The following is an 18,053-nucleotide window of genomic DNA, read 5'->3' on the forward strand; positions in this document are numbered from 1 at the left end:
AACATTGGCACATGTGTTTTTGAGAGTGATACAGATCTCACCTTCTCCACTTCACTTGTAAGCTTCTTGTTATCGTCTGTCAGATGGGCTCTCTCCCTCTCGTACTTCTGCTTGTTCTCTGTTTCAAACTCCTCTCGCTCAGTTTGGCTATTGCAAACACAATAATGAACATGATGAAGTTTGCAGTACAGCTACATTCTGCTACCATGGAGCTTTTTAACACAAACGATTCAATGCAAAGAAACAAATCTACAGGTTCACATTGGTTGCTCAAGAAAAGCTGGTGGTTTCATCTTCAAATATCATGACCATGAACAATTCGCAGACCACAGTTGGTTATTCTTATCAATACATTCAAATTCAGATTTATGCCTCTAAACGCCATTTCTCTTGTCCTTCAGTTTGGCCTTTCTGTGCAAGTGGGCAGCAGACAAGAAAAGCTGTAAATATCTGCTTGTGCGAAGGCTGAGTGTGCCAGCAGCTGAATAATTACATGATGGAAAGAATGAATTTTGATATAGTTATACATGTACCTTTCTCGGCGGGTTTTCTCCAGTTTGTCTTTAAGCATGAGAATCTCTTTCTGGAGTGTGAGGTGTTGACCCTCGGCATCACGTAGCAAGTTCTTGATGCCCTTCAGCTCAGTGCTGTGGAGTGTCTCCCGGCGAGACAACTCCTCCTCGTACTGTACGTTCTTCTTCTCCAGCTCTGCCCGCACGCGCATCAGCTCCTGCTGCTGGTCTGAGCTCGGCGCTGCGTGAGACGGCCCAGTCTGTTTCAATTGCTGCAAGAGGACCAAGACATACATATGTGAGTGTAAAGTAGAAGAAAAGACTAACGCTGCGTCCGAAATCGCGTACTTGAATTTGAATTTACTATGCAACGTTTAAAAAAATATGCTCTATATAGTATGAAAATGGGTAGTATGAATGAAATTCGTATGTACTACATCCGCCATGTTGTTACTGTCACGTGACCTACCAGCGTCTGTTGCGTCACCACTTCCATTCATAAATCTCCTCCCATGGCCTCACGGGATAGTAAAGTGTCCATCGAATGCGCGCTTCAGAATACTACGTGTACTGTTTTTCGCATACTATATAGTAGAGCAGTATTTGATTTCGGACGCAGTGTAAGAGAACAAGAGAAAAGGGGGAAATGAGTGTCTAAAAATGTTTTTTATATGTAAAAGTCATATTTCATATTCCATTTATTAATGTATATTAATGTAGTCATGCACTGTGTCACCTTCATTCCCTCCAGCTCCTCTTCTAGTTGTCTACTGAACTGTTCAGTTCTCTCTCGTAGCTTTCTCTCCTTCTGAGCTTCTGCCGTCTGCTCCTCAGCCAGGGCCTCCAACTGAAAGGACAACACCACAAACATCAAATATGCAGCAATCAAATCCACAAATATGATACCACTGATGATTGCTGGGGCACTGCATTAAAATTAAAGCCATATTGACTTTGCTTATATAGTGGTCTAACACCAGTAAGTTCCAGCAGGGTGGGTGGTTTTGAAGCATATACCTCTTTGCGCATTTTCTCAGCCTTGCGTATCTCTAGCCGCAGAGCCTCTAGTTTTTGCGACACTCCTTCCATCTCCTCTTCTTTGTCTCGGAACTGTCGGCTCAACCGCTGCTTTTGTGAGCGCAGATCACTCAGCTGTTCGTTTAGCTCAGAGAACTCCTTCATGGCCATCTTCTTTTGACTGTGAGCCTCCTTCAGCTCCTTCCACTGAGCCTTCACCTTCTCTCCCAACTCCAGCAGCTCCTTCACATATTCATTACAGAATCATCATTAATATAACTTACCTTCTAGGATCAACTTAAGTCATTTAGTTAAAGAGTAATCTGTTAAATGGCACAGTTAAAGATTAAAGTCAACTCAGGTCGCTGTGACCATTAAACTATGCCAGCAAATCATAAACAAGGGAACTAGCTGGTCATTTATGGCAATAACCCTGAAAAAACACAGCATAGATTAAAGTGGCTAGCTAGGCTAGCTAGTCTTCCAGTCTAGCAAAGCTGTCTGTTTGGATGGTTTTTAGACCACTTAACCAGCAAATCTCAAACTATATTAAGCTAATTAGTTCAAATTTTTAGATTTAAAAGGCATAATTTTTTACAAATATTTTACTATGTTCCTTTAGATTAACTTATGATGTTAATAAAAGCTTTTGCACTATATATATATATATATATATATATATATATATTATATTATATTATATATATATATATATATATATATATATATATATATATATACTATATAGCCTTTAAGGCTTGTCAGTAACTGGCCACTGTTATGATTGGCTAGGAAACAGTATCAACGCCCACTGGCTAGTGGCTATTGCATGTGAGTAAGAGTTTTGAAAACATTATCCAGATAAAACCGTCATTTACAGACAAAGCTTGGACAAAGCAAAGACAAAATTGTTTACTTATGATTATAATTTGTGATGCAGCTGCTGTCAACAAAAGTTTCTTTGCAAACTCTCTATTACACCATGCTTCGTTTACTAAACAATCTGCAGTCAAATTCTCTGAACAAACATAATCCTCCAACATGATCTGAGACGCCATTAAAATAAACAATCCACTTGTTCCTGACGCTGGTAACCTTCTGAAGTCTGTACAGGGATGCAAACGAGCTGTTTTAACTGGACGCGTCAAAGCAAACGTTCCTTTATGCCTCTATTTACTTTTCCATTTGTCCTCTTGTTGACAGACTCAAGCGTGTGAAGTAAAGTGAACGGGCATCTGTATACTGTATCCAGTGTTGACAGTATCAGTGATTATATTGGGTTCTATTTGCTTCTGACACAACGCTCACATCCAGTGTCGGCAAGTGTCAGCCATTAAAGGAGCTGTATGTAAGAAATGTATTTCAATTAATCATAAAATGGCCCTGATATGTCACTAGACATTAAGAAATCATGTTCATTTCAAATACTTATATCACTGACAACAGTAGTCCGGCCAGGATATTGTCATTTAAAAGTGAAGTTGCAGCCCTCAACTGATGTTGATGTTGTCATGTTGTGTTTTGGCCTGAAACGCCACCCTCCACCTATCTACCAATCACGAAGTCAGTAGTGTTTCGGCATCCGTGTTGCCAGCTCAGCTCTAGTTACCACAGCTACGTAGCAGCCTACTTTCCTGTTGGATCCTGCAGCCTATCTGGCAACCTCGAGTCAGGGGGGAGGGGGAGGGGATACACCGCTCTACAGTTATTTAAAAGTGATTGCAGTACCAGTTTTGGCCACAATCTTACATACGGCTCCTTTAAGCGACTGAATGCCAGTAGGCGGGGCCTATGATGCGATGATGTAAAACTACAGGTATTTGTCAATGTCTTGCTCTGGATGCAGGCATATGCAAATGTATTTGCCCGTGTGACATCACAAGTCCTCCAATATCCAAACAAGCTGTTTGGAGCTTGATTAAATAAATGCTTTGTTTATAATGAGGAGGACTTTTTAAGCTCTGAAACTTGCAGGATTTTGCAGGAAACTTCTTATACATCAAAATATCAAGGCTAATTAGATTTTTCATGTCATGACCCCTTTAAGATAAAAATGATTAAAGCTAGTAAATCACCTTGGCTCACCTGGTGAGGGCATGACTGCACTAGTTAACCATATTTTAAACCATAGCTTCCCCACCGTTGATTGGCTTATATGGCTAGATAACAGTATGGTATTGTGCCTCATTTTTTTCAACGAAATAGGTACCTTGTGCAGATCATTTTTCTCTTGTGTGACACCCTTCAGCTGCTTCTCTAAGCCCCTGATGACCTTAGACGAGTCTTCCAGGTCTCTTCGGGCAGTGCTGGCCTCCTGCAACTGCTGTTCCATTTGACCAGAATCTGACATGACACAACATTATATAGTCTTTGTCCAAAGATGTCACTAACCTCAATGGGTAATCAATAGAGTACAATAAAGACCCAAGACCGGGATTGTGCCCTTAACTGTGTGCGTTCTAACCCAATATCGAGCTCTCACCTGCGATCTGTTTCTTCAGGATGTCGATCTCACTCTTTAAACTCCTGATCTCTACCTCTGTATTAGCATTCACAGGGGCGTCCGAATCAGGGTACTGCAGTGCTTGCACTGTCTGCGTGGACTCTAAGGGAAAAAATAAGTTTCAGAGAGACAGAAGGATAAAATGTGATTTATTCTGGATGTGTTAGTGCCCTCACCATGTAGTTTACGGGTAAGTTCGGTCTTCTCCTGCTCTAGACGTCTGATCCTTCTCTCATAGGCTTCAGAAGCCAAGCTCTCCTCCAGGCTACGCTGAAGATCAGCATCTACCTGTGCAGGTCCAATGGACTCTCGTAGACACCCTCGATCTGACAGTGTGCTAAAGAACCACATATAATCACACAATTGCAATTCAATTTTTATTAAAATAATAATATTGTTAAAGCGCACAGCAACCTACACTACTGTTCAAAAGTTTGGGGTTGGTTAGATTTTTAAATGTTTTTGAAAGAAGTCTCTTATGCTCACCAAGGCTGTATTAATTTGATGAAAAATACGGTAGAAACTATAATATTGTGAAATATTCTTAAAATGTAAAATAATTGTTTTTTATTTCAATATATTTAAAAAATATCATTTATTTCTGTGATGGCAAAGCAAAATTTTCAGCAGCCATAACTCCAGTTTTCAGTGTCACATGATCCTTCAGAAACCATTCTAATATGATTTTTTGGTGCTCAAGAAACATTTCTTATTATCAATGTTAAAAATTGGTTGTACTCATTTGACGAATAGAAAGTTCAAAGTCTTTTGTAACAATGTCAATGTCTTTACTTTCACTTTCGATCAATTTAAAGCGTCTTGCTAAATAAAAGTATTATTTCTTTCAACAAAGAAAGTCTTACTGACCGCAAACTGAACAGTAGTGTACCTAATTAAGAAAGGCATGATGAATAAAAAGTTGTCTTACTCACCATTTGCTTGTGTAGGTAAAGCCTATGAATGGGAGGTGGTGTCCAGAAAATGCTGTGTGTGAAGGTGGGGGCAACGTCTCCTAAAATATTTCAGAAAAACCATCTAAGACTCAAACATCCATTAAAGTCATCCAGTAACACTGCATAATGGCCTGCTCAACTACATACTAATGCATTTGTGTGAAAAAATTAAAACACATTGACTACAGGATAAAATTAGAACAAAACTAGATGCATACACAGTTTTTGAGGCAATCATCATCCACATCAAAGTTGGAGGTGTCAGTGGGGCTGCTGACTTCAGGGATGTAGGGGGCTTCGCACATGCGGATGTTGTCCCAGTCGATGCCTGTGAAAAAGGGGTGCTGTTTAAAGTCGTCGATGCCATTCTGGCCCAGCCGGTGTTCTCTGCTGCAGATCAGCCGGCGGATGAGATCTTTAGCCTCCTCGGAAACATCCGTCACCTGAAGTGGGAACTGGAAGCGCTCCTGAGAAAGAAAGAGTTGGAATATACTTGAGCATTGCTGAGTAAGACTATCATTTATCTCTACCTAACTACGCTAGTTACGGTGGTTTAAGATGTGCTCCATTAGTTAAGTCCCACACAAAACTAAATGAACCTTGATGAAAAGGTGAATTACCTCATTGTTAGGTTGAGATGACTAATCCAGAATAAAATAGTGAAGGAAAGACAAAAAGAATTTTTAATTCAAAACTTCTACAATTCACTCATGACTTGTTTGTTTTATACTAAGCAAGATCCACATACAAATTATTGTCTTGGTTAACTAAAAGGAGGAATGGGTTACCTAGAAATTAAAGGGGACCTATTATGCCCTTTCATAAAGTCTTGATTTTGTTTTTGGGGTCTCCTAGAATAGGTTTTCATAGTTGCAGCACCTCTCTTCCCAGTCTGTCAGTAACGCTCTGTTTAGTTTCTCTCTCAATAAAGCCCCTCCTTCCGAACAGTGCAATGTGCTCTGATTGGTTGGCTGGACCAGTGTTTTGTGATTGGTCAACCACTTCGAAAGTGTTTCAGAAATGTCACGCCTCCTATCATAACCGCGAGTTTCAACAGACTACTTACGCAAATCAACAAAGCTTCGCCTCCTTTTTTTGTGTAAGCCTTGCACGGGAATTATTTAAATGAGAAAAATTGTGACGTGTACAGGAGAAAACTCAACACTACGATAGAGGCATTTCAGGGAGTTAATAAACAGTGCTTACTGATATAGAGAATAACTCCCTTTGGAGTGGACTTTGTGCATCATAACTTTGTAGACCCTGTCATGCTCAAACAGCAACCCCACACACTAAAGAAATTTGAAAATGTAAAAAAGCACAATAGGACCCCTTTAAGCTACTCTAACCGTAAACAGATTTCAGAAGTGCACGTCCACAATTAAAGGTGAAATGTGCAATTTCTCAGCACTAGCATCACAAACTGCAACTTCATAAAACACTTATTTTCCTATTTTCCTGAACAAAATGTAATGATTTGGATAGTGCCACAGTGTTTTTACACTATTCAGGGGAATCAACCAATGAATGGCTTGCATTCAGTTGTCTCTGAAGGAAGAATGTATTTTAAAATTGAAAAACTACACACATCACCTTTAAACAAACATAGGAAATAACAACATGTTCAATTCTTGAGGTACAAAATTGCGTGTTGGTATACGATGCAAACAAACCTTATGGTTCATGATCTTGCCGTATGTCTCCACCAAAGACTCAGCATAAAAGGGTGTCTCTCCATAAAGCATCTCGTACATGCACACACCTAGAGACCACCAGTCACACTCCGGCCCATACTTTCCCTTCCCGTCCTCCATAGCCTGCAAGATCTCCGGAGAGATGTAGTCTGGGGTCCCAACTGCAACAGAGGACTGGACCTATGAGAAAACGTGTTCAGGAAGACAGAAATTTAGAACACAACACTTACTGAGCAAGAAATAATGTGCTTGACAGCTTTAGGATTGAAAATCAAACTCACTGTCCCATCTTCCATGAGTTTAAGGCAGGAGCCAAAGTCAGCCAGCCGGATGTGACCGTTCATGTCCATCAGGATATTGTCTGGCTTAATATCTCTGATTAAACATAAAACACAAATCACAAACACTCATCATACAAAACAAAAATGAACCATAACAAAGGAGTATAATAGAATGATAGTGCGCCATGGCAATGTCATACTAAATGAATACAGTAATCATTCAGTGCCATGGCATGCATGTATACAAAAATCACATCATATAAATAAAATTAAATAATATAAGTAAATATATATTTACTTTTAATATTTAGTTTATATTTAATTATATATTACATTTATAACATCTTCTATTAAAAATTTTAGTTTTAATTAAAGTATTATGTATATATGTGTGTGTGTGTGTGTGTGTGTGTGTGTGTGTGTGTGTGTGTGTGTGTGTGTGTGTGTGTGTGTGTGTGTGTGTGTGTATGGTATGACCAAGGGCCTGTGGTGACTCAATAAGGGTCAAAGGTCATGTCTACATGTCATTGGACTGAGCAAAACAGCTAAAGCCTTACTGCAATCTTGCACTACTCAAATAACACCACAATTTGTGTCATGACTCGAGATTTCTTAACCGTCTGACATTCATAGACTTTCTATGTTTAAGACAAAGTCTTTAAGTTTATCTATATCAATAAATCATGCAACTGTCCTGTGGTTGGCACAAGTACAGTGCTGGCTGTCGTAAAAGATATAAGCAAAACTTTGAAGGACACGCGCACACTATCTCACTCAAATAGCCGGGGGATTTACCAGCGTCAGCACATCATTAATCATAACAGCTCATAAACCCTAAAACTCTTTTTAAAGTTTTTTTTTTACGTTACAGCCAACGTTTCAAATAAGACATTATAAGCTCATACAATGTGTGTGTGTGTGTGTGTGTGTGTGTGTGAGAGAGAGAGATTTTCCAGCTTTGGCAGAGTGCTAGTACACGGAGTGAGGAGAGTAGGGGAAAGCGCAGAGAGTTTTTACATAAGTGTTGATTATTAATTGTCAGCAACGTTCAAGATATGAAGATGTATGTGTGTGCGTGTGTGAGGTGAGAGGCAGGCAGCCATCCCCCGCTGGCAAGCAGTTGAATAGAGGGCCAAAAAGAACCATGTATCAGGGCTTTAACACAGAGAGGTTTGTCTGAGATTGTGTGAGGAACTCAGTGGGTGGTGGAATGATTTCAATAATGGCTTGACCTCATCCACACCGAATAATGAAGCAATACTGTCAAAACTACAATGTTTATAATATATAGCACTCCTGTTTTGGGGTGTCATTTTCTTAAGTAATGTGACCATTAATAAATAAACCAGACTAAAATGATTCAAAAAATGTATTGTATACATAAGATTTTAATTCATTTTAATCATTTCAATATAAGTATATTCATACAGTACAAAACAAATAAATATAAAATATATTTACTTAACTAAGCACTACCATTTAAAATGTAGGGGTTGTGAGATTTTCTAATGTTTTTGATTAAGTCTTTTCGATTCGATAAGTCTCCAATGCTCACAAAAGCTGCATTTATTTGAACAAAAATACAGTAAACAGCTATATAATGAAATAATATTATTACATTTCAAAATAATAGTTTATTTATTTTTAACATAATTTAAAATTTAATTTATTCCTGTGATGGCAAAGCTGAATTTTAAGCATCATTACTCCAGTCTTCAGTGTCACGTGATTCTTCAGATCCATCCTTGCTGATTTGGTGATCAAGAAACATTATAATAATTATGTTGAAAACAGTTGTGCTGCTTAATATTTTCGTGGAAACTTTTTTCAGGATTCTAATTGAAAGCAAAGAACAGTAAAGTACAGTATCACTTTTTGATATCCTTGCTGAATAAAAGTATTAATTACTTTAAAAAGAAAAATCTTACTGACCCCAAACTTTTGAATGCTAGTGTATCTGTATAAATATATAAAGCACCCAAATTATTACATTTTTTGTGGCAGATGAAAGCATTGTTTGACTTTTAATAAAAAGTTATCGCAATGAGACAATGTCTCATCAGGGGGGCTGGCAAAACATGCAGATGATGCATCTATTGTTCAGAAGGAAAATTATTTATTATTAGGTTTAATTCAAAATAAATTAAAACAAAGTGTTTATTTAACGTATACATTTTCAAAAACAAAACTGAACCTGATACACAGCAAATCTCTCAAAAGCTATAATCCATGACCAATTCTGTGGACCATCCAGAACACCCCTTATCTGATTCTGTCACTGAGGTCTTTAACGGTTTTCCTTTCTGAGAAGGTCTTGGCTTGATTGTACGAATCTCACCGGCACGGTCCTGTGCCACAGAGCAAACAGCAAAAAGCGTAGGAGGACAAGCTAAACCAATTAAGAAGTAGAGAAACTCTGAACCAAACAAATATGCTCTGCAAAGACCATAGATTAGCATTACGAGCTAACAAAGTTTACCGCAGATAATGTAGCCTAGCCATGACATAGATAATGTGACATAGCCATTGAAAATGACACTATAGCAACTCAGCAAATGTAACTTATTTTCACTAATACTCCATTCCCGTGCGCGTTAAGACTCCAATCATAGCTAAACTTCCTTTTAAACTATGTTAAACTTGGATTGCATTAAATCTATATTAGATTTTGTTAACTTGGCCGCATGCCTCCTGCTAGGCAAAAAGCCATTCACTTTGTAATGGTGCATTAAGGGGTTCGGTCTGGCCAGCAGGGGTTGTAGTGTAGGTGATAATTGGGTGGCTCTGTCCCGGGCTGCTGTCTTAAGGAGCAGCGGACAGCGAGCAGAGGGAGGTAATCCCACTTTAAGACCACAATAACCATCTGTGAGCACCATCTGGACCTGCCTCATGCCTACCACAGGAAGAGCTGGTCAACTATAGACAGGAAGAAAGAGAAGGGGGTAGGACTCATTGTATGGGATGTTGGATACATTTCAGCAGTTCACTCAGTCCTTTTTTTGTTTTTACTCGAGCATTGAGCTCAATCCTTTAAAAAATTAAAAATATAATAAAAAGGAAAAGTGGAGTATGTGGAAACTTCAACTTGTAGGTCAAGGCCCTCTGGTTGAAAAAAAGCTGTTCTACAAGCACTAAGACCGCCGCCGGTGTCGCCAAACAAAGCTCTTTATGAGGTCATCCAATCACCTGTGCCGTTTCAAATGAATGTGACTTAATCCTCAGGCAACGACTGTGCATCTTTCTCTTTGATAGGGGATCTTAACAGGTAACAAGAGATTCCCTCTTGACTTTTAAGGTGCAATGAGCCGTGTCTCTGTGGCGAATGAAATTCCAGCTAGCTTCCTTAGGAATCAGCTGAGACATCACACACATGGTTATTGATCAATAGCCGGACACACATATGGCCCTGATCAATAACTGAATATAATGCAATAGTCACGCATAACAAAATCACAGATGCTAGTGCGTCCGGTTGGCTCTTCAACTGTGACATGGGCCGGGCCTCATCGGCGGAAGGATCAGAGCTCACCCTATGCAAATATCTGGCAGAGAGGAACCGGGCACTTAACACCACTTACGAGCACAATCTCTAAAAATCCTCCACTTTAACACAACAGCTTGCCCACTTAGTCTAATGAGGGCTGGGTGAAAGCAAGAGCTCCAAGCTTTTCCTGGAAGGAGCTTTCAGGGCAGGAGTCCACTAATGTGATCTGCCGACCAGAAACAATGTGTGAAACCTGTATTTAAAAATGCAAATATTAATAAATAAATGAAGAGACAAAATTAATTTGAGATCCATTTAAAGGCATAGTTCACACAAAACTGTAAATACTGTCATCATTTATTCACCGCCATGTCATTCCAAACTTTGCATCATGCCAGGTTTGATGTCAATGCTCATACACTGTCATATGACTTTAGAGTTGTATTGTAGAGTTGTATCAACTAGAGCTGCATGGTTAAGTGAAATAAAACCGAAAATGCATTATGGCTAAAGGCCTTAGGCACACTGAGCACGATGCAATGAAGCGAAGCGAATGGTCAGGGGGAAAAAATCTTGCTTTGTCGCTCCGCGATTGATGATCGTGCCTGGTATATAGCTCTGTATGGATCTATTAGCTTCGCAGGGATCTATTGTTTCGATTCAAGAGCGTCTTCGCATCGTACATTCACGTCGCTTAATCATGCTCAGTGTGTGACAGGCCTTTTGCTGCGATTATTATATTAGTGTGATTTAATTATATAAATAAATGAGCTGCATATTTTAGAGTGAAGCATGTCACTTGTACTATAAAACAAAATTATGTTTATTACATTATATTTATTAAATTCTTGATTTTTTTTATTTCACAGTGAAATATTAAAATAGTAATATTTCTTATTTTGTTGAATATATTTAAAGTGAAATAATAATAATAATAATAACAATAACAATAACAATAACAATAATAATTATTATTATTATTATTATTATTATTATTATTATTATTATTATTATTATATATGGTCATATGTAAATTACAACATTTTGGGCCAAATTGTACAGTCCTACAAACAAGCACAGCAAAACTGAAGCGTCTTTTTTAAAATCACAATAGATTTTATTTTTTTAAAAATAGTCTAGTATCGACTATTTTTATGGTGATTTTTGTTATTTTTGGAGCTTGAAATGTTTTAATTGTATGTAAAATAGCACTGGGATTATATATTACAACAGCATTCAACATCAGGGGATGTTGTTAAGCAGAAAGTTGAAAGAAACTCATTCAAGTTTGGAATAACATGAGGGTGAGTACACAGAAGTTTAATTTTTAAGTGAAACATCCCTTTAAATCATTTTTTAGATGATACACTATTAATTATGGACCCATCACTGTGCATTCTTGCAAACTGTGGTGTCTCATCTATTTTCACACAGTACATCCACCCTTAAATGTACAGGCGCACTTATTCCCATATGCACACCCTTTAACATGGCTCATACAAAAACACACCCACACCAACCCCATCCCTGGAGACCAATCCACTCCGTCCCCACCCTCCACAAACCAGGCGTGCCAAACTCTCACGAGAGGAGAGTTGACCACACCTCTAACCCCATGATTACTGCCTTTAACTTTCCCCTGCCTGTCCCTCTGGGTGCCCCAAAAACAGACTGCAATTGGCAGACCAAGACTGCACATCAGTTTGTGAGGAAGACAACACGAGTACATTAGAGAAAGTGTGTGTGTTTGTACGTAAAAGTGTTCGGTGGGAGTGAAGCACACCCAAAGTCCCAGTACAAACACATTCATCACACTGAGTGCTCTATGGAACTGGTGCCTGTTATTATGCAAATACGGAGAAGCCAATTCCTGTATGATAACCAAAGATGGGCTCAAACCCAGCCATCCCTCGGACGAAACAGCCTTTTTTCCAACTCATTGCACTGCTTTAGTGCATGCTTAGCTGATTTGAAAACCCCATGAAATCGAAGTGGGTGTTTTGTGGCTTTTAATTCATGTGTATTAGCTTTGAGTTCATCTATATGCTAATATACACCACCGTTCAAAAGGTTTGGGGTCGGTAACATTCATATTTTTGAAGGAAATTTCTTATGCTCACCAAGGCTGTGTTTATTTGATTATTTCAGGAAACAGTAATATTGTGAACTAAATATTAAACTTTAAAATCACAGTTTTTTATATTTATATATTCAGTTTAATTTATTTTAATATATTAAAATATACTTATCAGTTAAAACCAGTTGTGCTGGCTAATATTTTTGTGGAAACTTTGATACATTTTCTTTCAGGATTTTTTTAGGAATAGAAAGTTCAAAAGAACAGCATTTATTTGAAATAAAAATCTTTTGTAAAATAAATGTCTTTACTGTCACTTTTGATCAATTCAATGCATATTTGCTGAATAAAAGTATTCATTTCTTTCAAATAAACCTTACTGACCCCAAACTTTTGAACGTAGTGTACTCCTAAACATTGACAGAATTCAGTTTAGGCAGACACACGCTTTTAAAATATATAGTCTTCTTTTTCCATGAAAACAGATCAAATATAATGATGACTCATAGAGCACTACACAGGATTTTGTCCAATCAAATGCTCTCTAGAATTAGAATATCCCTCCCCTAAAACCACAACCAACTAGAAAACATGGTTATTGCTGTGACATAACTAAAGCACACTGACTTTTTAGAAAATAAGGATAACCCTAATCCTTTTTGTTTCAATAAAGGGGTCACATTTTGGCTGGTTAACATGGCTTTGGCTGTCAAATATTATCAGAATCATGTTTCTGCAATGACATCTGTCAATGTATTTAAGTATCAAAAGAATCTGTGTATTCTCACTAAAATAAAACTATTTTACAGGCAAACCAGACTGCAAAATGGATTGCTGTGGACAGTGATAGGATAGGATATGGAAATAAAACAACCAATATAATGACTTATAAAGCCACTTTTAATATTCAATGCTTTTGTCTGCCACAAAGCTGTCTTTAGATGTTTACTATTTGTAGGCTCAGAAAATATTGATATATTGCAATAATAGTGTTTAATTAACCAGCAAATCATGTAATTAATTCAGTCAACATTTGAAACTGATGGACAACCCTGGTAGCCTGACTACGTCAGACTTCTTACTTCCGCTCAATTTCATTTCGCTTCTGTACTCAGTCTGAGACAGCGTAATAGCTTTCCGTTCTCCTCCGGCCTGAAAACAGCCGGCCAATCAACGAACAGAGGGCGGGCTGAGAGCCGTGACGAAGACACTGATTGTACCGTGGATGCGTAGATTTACTTCACATAATCTGCAAAAGTCGTTCACAGCCATGTTCACTCGGGTATTTCGCTCGATGGTTTTGTTTTCGCATCATACATGTGTTTACAGTGGAAGTTAGATGCGGCTGAGCATGCGCATAACACACGCCATAACCAAACGTTATGTGATTGGCTTACGGGAACCAATGATTTTAAACTTCAGACAAGCGCCTCTCCGCGAGAAAGAAAACGCTTTTCAATTATGCCATGCCTGACTCTGTCTGCGAAGCAAAGCGAAGTAGCAGAGTTTGGTATTACCAGGCTACAACCCTGGGGCCAATTGCATAAACTGCTTAGACTAATCTTACAAGTTAGTCATCAAATTTGTTTCTTTAAAACTGTTTATAAATTAAGTCAGTTACATAATGTAGATTGGTCTAATTTTACTGCAAAAAGTAAGACTGATTACACCTAACTAACTGCTAGTTGGTCATACTATTTCGTAAGACATAGTCTTGACATAAATGGTTATGTTTATGCAACTGGCCCCTGGTTTAAAAATGCCAGGACCCACCTGTGAACATAATGTAGCTGATGCACAGAGTCAATAGCCAAGACCATCTCGGCCAGATAGAACTTGGACATGTCCTCAGGCAAACGATCTTCAAATTTACTGAGCAGAGTCAACAGATCTCCCCCTACATAGTAGTCCATCACCAGATACTAGGAGGAGAGAAAAACAGGGAGTGAATAAGACAGAAAAAAAGAGAAGAAAGGGAACAAAAGGAATGGGAAACAAAGATATCAATCATAAACAGTTTACAATTAAAATTCCCTTTACCCTCAGATTAACCCATCCCATCTCAGTTATCCATGACATTCTTTCATCTAAAACCTCTTATCGCCCTCTTCCTCCAGTTTCATTCCCTCACACTCCCACTCATGAAGCTGAACTTAAAATGATAGTTCATATCGAAGACCCTCTTCTCCAGTCACGCTATATACACAACACGGCACAGATAAATATATAGTCTGCTGTAAGACAGCGTCCCTTGAAACTCTGTAAGTCGTGATTGATGATCACGCTATCTCCCCCTCTGCACCTTATCAAGTGAATGTGAATCAGACCCAATGTGAGCTTGAGAGTTCTCACGCACCAAGTTGTTCTCATCCTGGAAAGCATAGTGCAACGTTGTGATCCACTGACTGTCCCCATTCACCAGCACGTCCCGTTCCTCCCGAAAGCATGCCGTCTGAGGGAAAAAGAGGTAAATGTCAAAGAAAACCACTTCTCAGAGTCAGCGATCAAAAACGTGCCCCACATACTAAGAATGACTCCAACCAAGGGGTCTATTTCCACTGTGAGGAATGCTTTCTGAATCATATAGAGCAAAGACTGTTTGTTTTTAAGTGGTTTCTCGTGTAATTGGTAAAGACAGAGGGAGTAATACTCTAGTAGGAAGCTAAGGAATGGCATGCCAGGGATATAGGAGAAACGGCTGCATCAGCTGAATGGTAAAGCATGATGTTAACTGGATCAAGATTTGCACATTATGTAAAAATCAGTCAGAAAAACATTGCTGTAATTTGCAGCTAAAGCAGTTAGCTTATTTGGATCAAATCTGCTGAAGAAAGAGATGTCAGTAAAAACATCAGCCCACCTCAGCCCTTTTGAGCATCTCCCATTTGTTGAGAATCTTCATGGCAAACACTTTGTCTGTATTTTTCACCTTTACTACTGCAACCTGTAAGGAAGACAAGAACATCAGTCTTGATGTGATCTTAAAACATAATTCTACCTGGAAACAGTGTTATTTATTACCATTTACACAAAAGTGCTACTTAATTTGTTTGTTAAGAGTGCTGCCATTTGCATTCCTTGCAGAAAAAGTACAGCAGATTTGCTCATTTCTACTCGTACTGCAAGTTTGCAGAAACTAATCAAGAAGAGATGCACCGAAATTTTGGCTTTTTCCGGTTTTGGGCTGAAATGGTTTTGGAGGGCCGAAATCAATGACGTTTAATTAGCGCTTCTCCAATGACACGTTTTTATTATCATGTGACCATCCTCTCCCACGGCCTCATGAGATAGTAAAGCGTCCATTGAATATGCACACTTCAGAATCACGCCGGGTAGTAGTAGGTCACCAGGGTACTTTTTGCCAACTCTTTTATTTGTACTGTGAATTTGGACATACTTCTTTTGTCACATACTGTTTTTAGCCTGCTATATTGTAGGGAAGAATGTGATTTGGAGTATGCTGATTTGGCTCAAACAATATTTCTTAGTATTATCAATATTGAAAACAGTTGTGCCGCTTAGCCTAATATTTTTGTAGAAACCGTGATACGTTTTCTTCAGGGTTCTTTGATGAATAGAAAGAACATCATTGATTTGAAAGATTTTTTTTAACATTATGAACGTTAGTCAAACAGTCTATTCCTATCTAAGCAGCCAATTATTTGTAACAATAAGCAGCAAATTCAATCTCTGTGAGACTGCAAACAGTACAGTTCAAATACAAGGAAAACCAGATGCCTGTGAATGTCATGAGATCATAGTCCCAGGAAAATAACATAATGATCATATCTAGCATCTGCCTTAAAGAGGGAATATAAAGCATTAGGCTCAGTTGGATGTGTGATGTCTTCTTCACTCTATTAAATGATGATCAGTGAACACAACAGTGTTCTGGCAATGTTCAGTGACTTGATCAGGAAAGAGCACACTGTTCTTGGCTCTGACTTTGCTGATAGAGGAGTCTCTTTCAAAGTTCTTTTGCTCTTCGCTTTCTGCCATCAAGTGTACGATGACAGTATGTGATGTGATTTCCCTTTCCACACCCTACACAGTTTTAATTAAAAAATTGCACTTCAGTAAGTGGGATTTAAATGTGTTGAAAAGTGTTAAAATAATGAGGTAATGCAAAAAAAAAAAAAAAATTGTCTTCAAATTCAAAATTCAGTAGCAGCTACTGGCTCAGAAATCTTCACAGGAAATGATGTCATCTGCCATTCTTCTTCTCGCCCAAGCCTTTCCTGATCCATCAGGAGATGAGAGTGTGTGACTGATCCTCAGTCTGTTCCTTCGCACGTTTTCTCACAGCTGCATGGCTTCCATTCTCGTGTTATTTTGGCAACAGGCTCACATCAAGCAGAACAGACTTTCTGCTAGGTTTCCATGAGCTGTTGATTCCAGCTGGACTGAAGTGAGGCCGGAAACCCTGTCGAGTGGTGTGTCAGACGAAAACGTTCCCACTGAGGCGGGCATAGATGAATCATAGCTCACCAGACGTTGACAAGTGGAGAAAAGCCCAAGGACTGACAAATATTGCCCTTTAAAATCTATCAAATGATCTTTGATGTATTTCCATCCACCAAATCTAACAAATGTGTTGCCATTTTTATAACTCAAACCAATCCGTTGTTAAGAAAGTTTAAACGGTCTTTTTGCAGACACAGTTGTTAATGTATTTCACTTCTTGGAAAATTTAAGGTAGCCTAGTTGATTTCTGAGCAATTTGTTTAAAGCAGATCTGTATTTTAAAGGATTAGCTTAATGAGAATTTGGTCATCTTTTATGTATTGCAATTCCCAAACCCGCTTGACTTTTTTTCAATGTAAAAAAAAAGAGATCTGAATTAGGACTAAAGCCTTCGAGCTTCAATAAGGATGGAAGAAATACCATAAAATGATTTACCATAAAAATTGTCTGTACAACTTGTGCGCAATATTTCAAGTGGCAAGATATTCCTAAAAAAAAAAATCCTTTTTTATTTTTGTAGGAAGAAATAGAGTGGCATGGGTTACAAAAGGTACATTTTGTACAAAAGTAAATAATGTCAATTTTCATTTTTGGGTGGACTATTTCTGGAACCGTCAAAGTGTCACAGAGCTATTTTCTCACTGTGAAATAAAACCTGAGTAAAAATCCCATAACCATTTGCTGGGGTTCCCACTTCACAGGCCATTCTGAACAGCCAGGCCTCACGAAGTAACCTAATAGTACTGGTTTCCTGGCCTACCTGTACACCACACATTCCCCAGTGACTACATCACACGTCTGTCATTACAAAAGAACATCAACTGCCTCAGGCTCTTAAAAGCACTACATGAAGAATATCCTTACTCTGCAACCTGTGCTTATGGTAAATCAGTATACTCATCAAAAATTGCAATGGGGCTATTACGGGATCTTAAAAAAAAGAATGTTCCAAAGGAAACGAGAACAATAAATACCTCTCCAAAAGCTCCCCGTCCAATCACCTTCAGGATCTCAAAATCCTCCTTGCGTAAGCGCATCTGTTTCACCTTGGATGTGAAAGGTTTGGCT

General features: G+C 38.5%; 1 protein-coding gene across 7 annotated transcripts in view; it reads right to left on the reverse strand.

The window, feature by feature from the left end:
- The window catches only part of cdc42bpab (CDC42 binding protein kinase alpha (DMPK-like) b), a 62,732-nt gene that overhangs the window by 21,247 nt on the left and 23,432 nt on the right, over positions 1-18,053 (reverse strand). For all 7 annotated transcript variants that reach the window (XM_084432239.1, XM_084432235.1, XM_084432238.1 and 4 more), the window contains exons 2-16: positions 17,960-18,051; positions 15,382-15,465; positions 14,878-14,973; positions 14,295-14,443; positions 6,961-7,054; positions 6,659-6,859; positions 5,204-5,452; positions 4,965-5,044; positions 4,209-4,369; positions 4,012-4,134; positions 3,739-3,872; positions 1,530-1,772; positions 1,249-1,359; positions 534-784; positions 42-147 (exon numbers count right to left, since the gene is read on the reverse strand). In XM_084432239.1, the coding sequence (XP_084288365.1) occupies positions 42-147; positions 534-784; positions 1,249-1,359; positions 1,530-1,772; positions 3,739-3,872; positions 4,012-4,134; positions 4,209-4,369; positions 4,965-5,044; positions 5,204-5,452; positions 6,659-6,859; positions 6,961-7,054; positions 14,295-14,443; positions 14,878-14,973; positions 15,382-15,465; positions 17,960-18,051 (2,174 nt within the window). The remainder of the gene's footprint in view (positions 1-41; positions 148-533; positions 785-1,248; positions 1,360-1,529; positions 1,773-3,738; positions 3,873-4,011; positions 4,135-4,208; positions 4,370-4,964; positions 5,045-5,203; positions 5,453-6,658; positions 6,860-6,960; positions 7,055-14,294; positions 14,444-14,877; positions 14,974-15,381; positions 15,466-17,959; positions 18,052-18,053) is intronic.

This window comes from Rutilus rutilus (genome assembly GCF_951802725.1).
Source record: "Rutilus rutilus genome assembly, chromosome: 15".
Taxonomy (NCBI): domain Eukaryota; kingdom Metazoa; phylum Chordata; class Actinopteri; order Cypriniformes; family Leuciscidae; genus Rutilus; species Rutilus rutilus.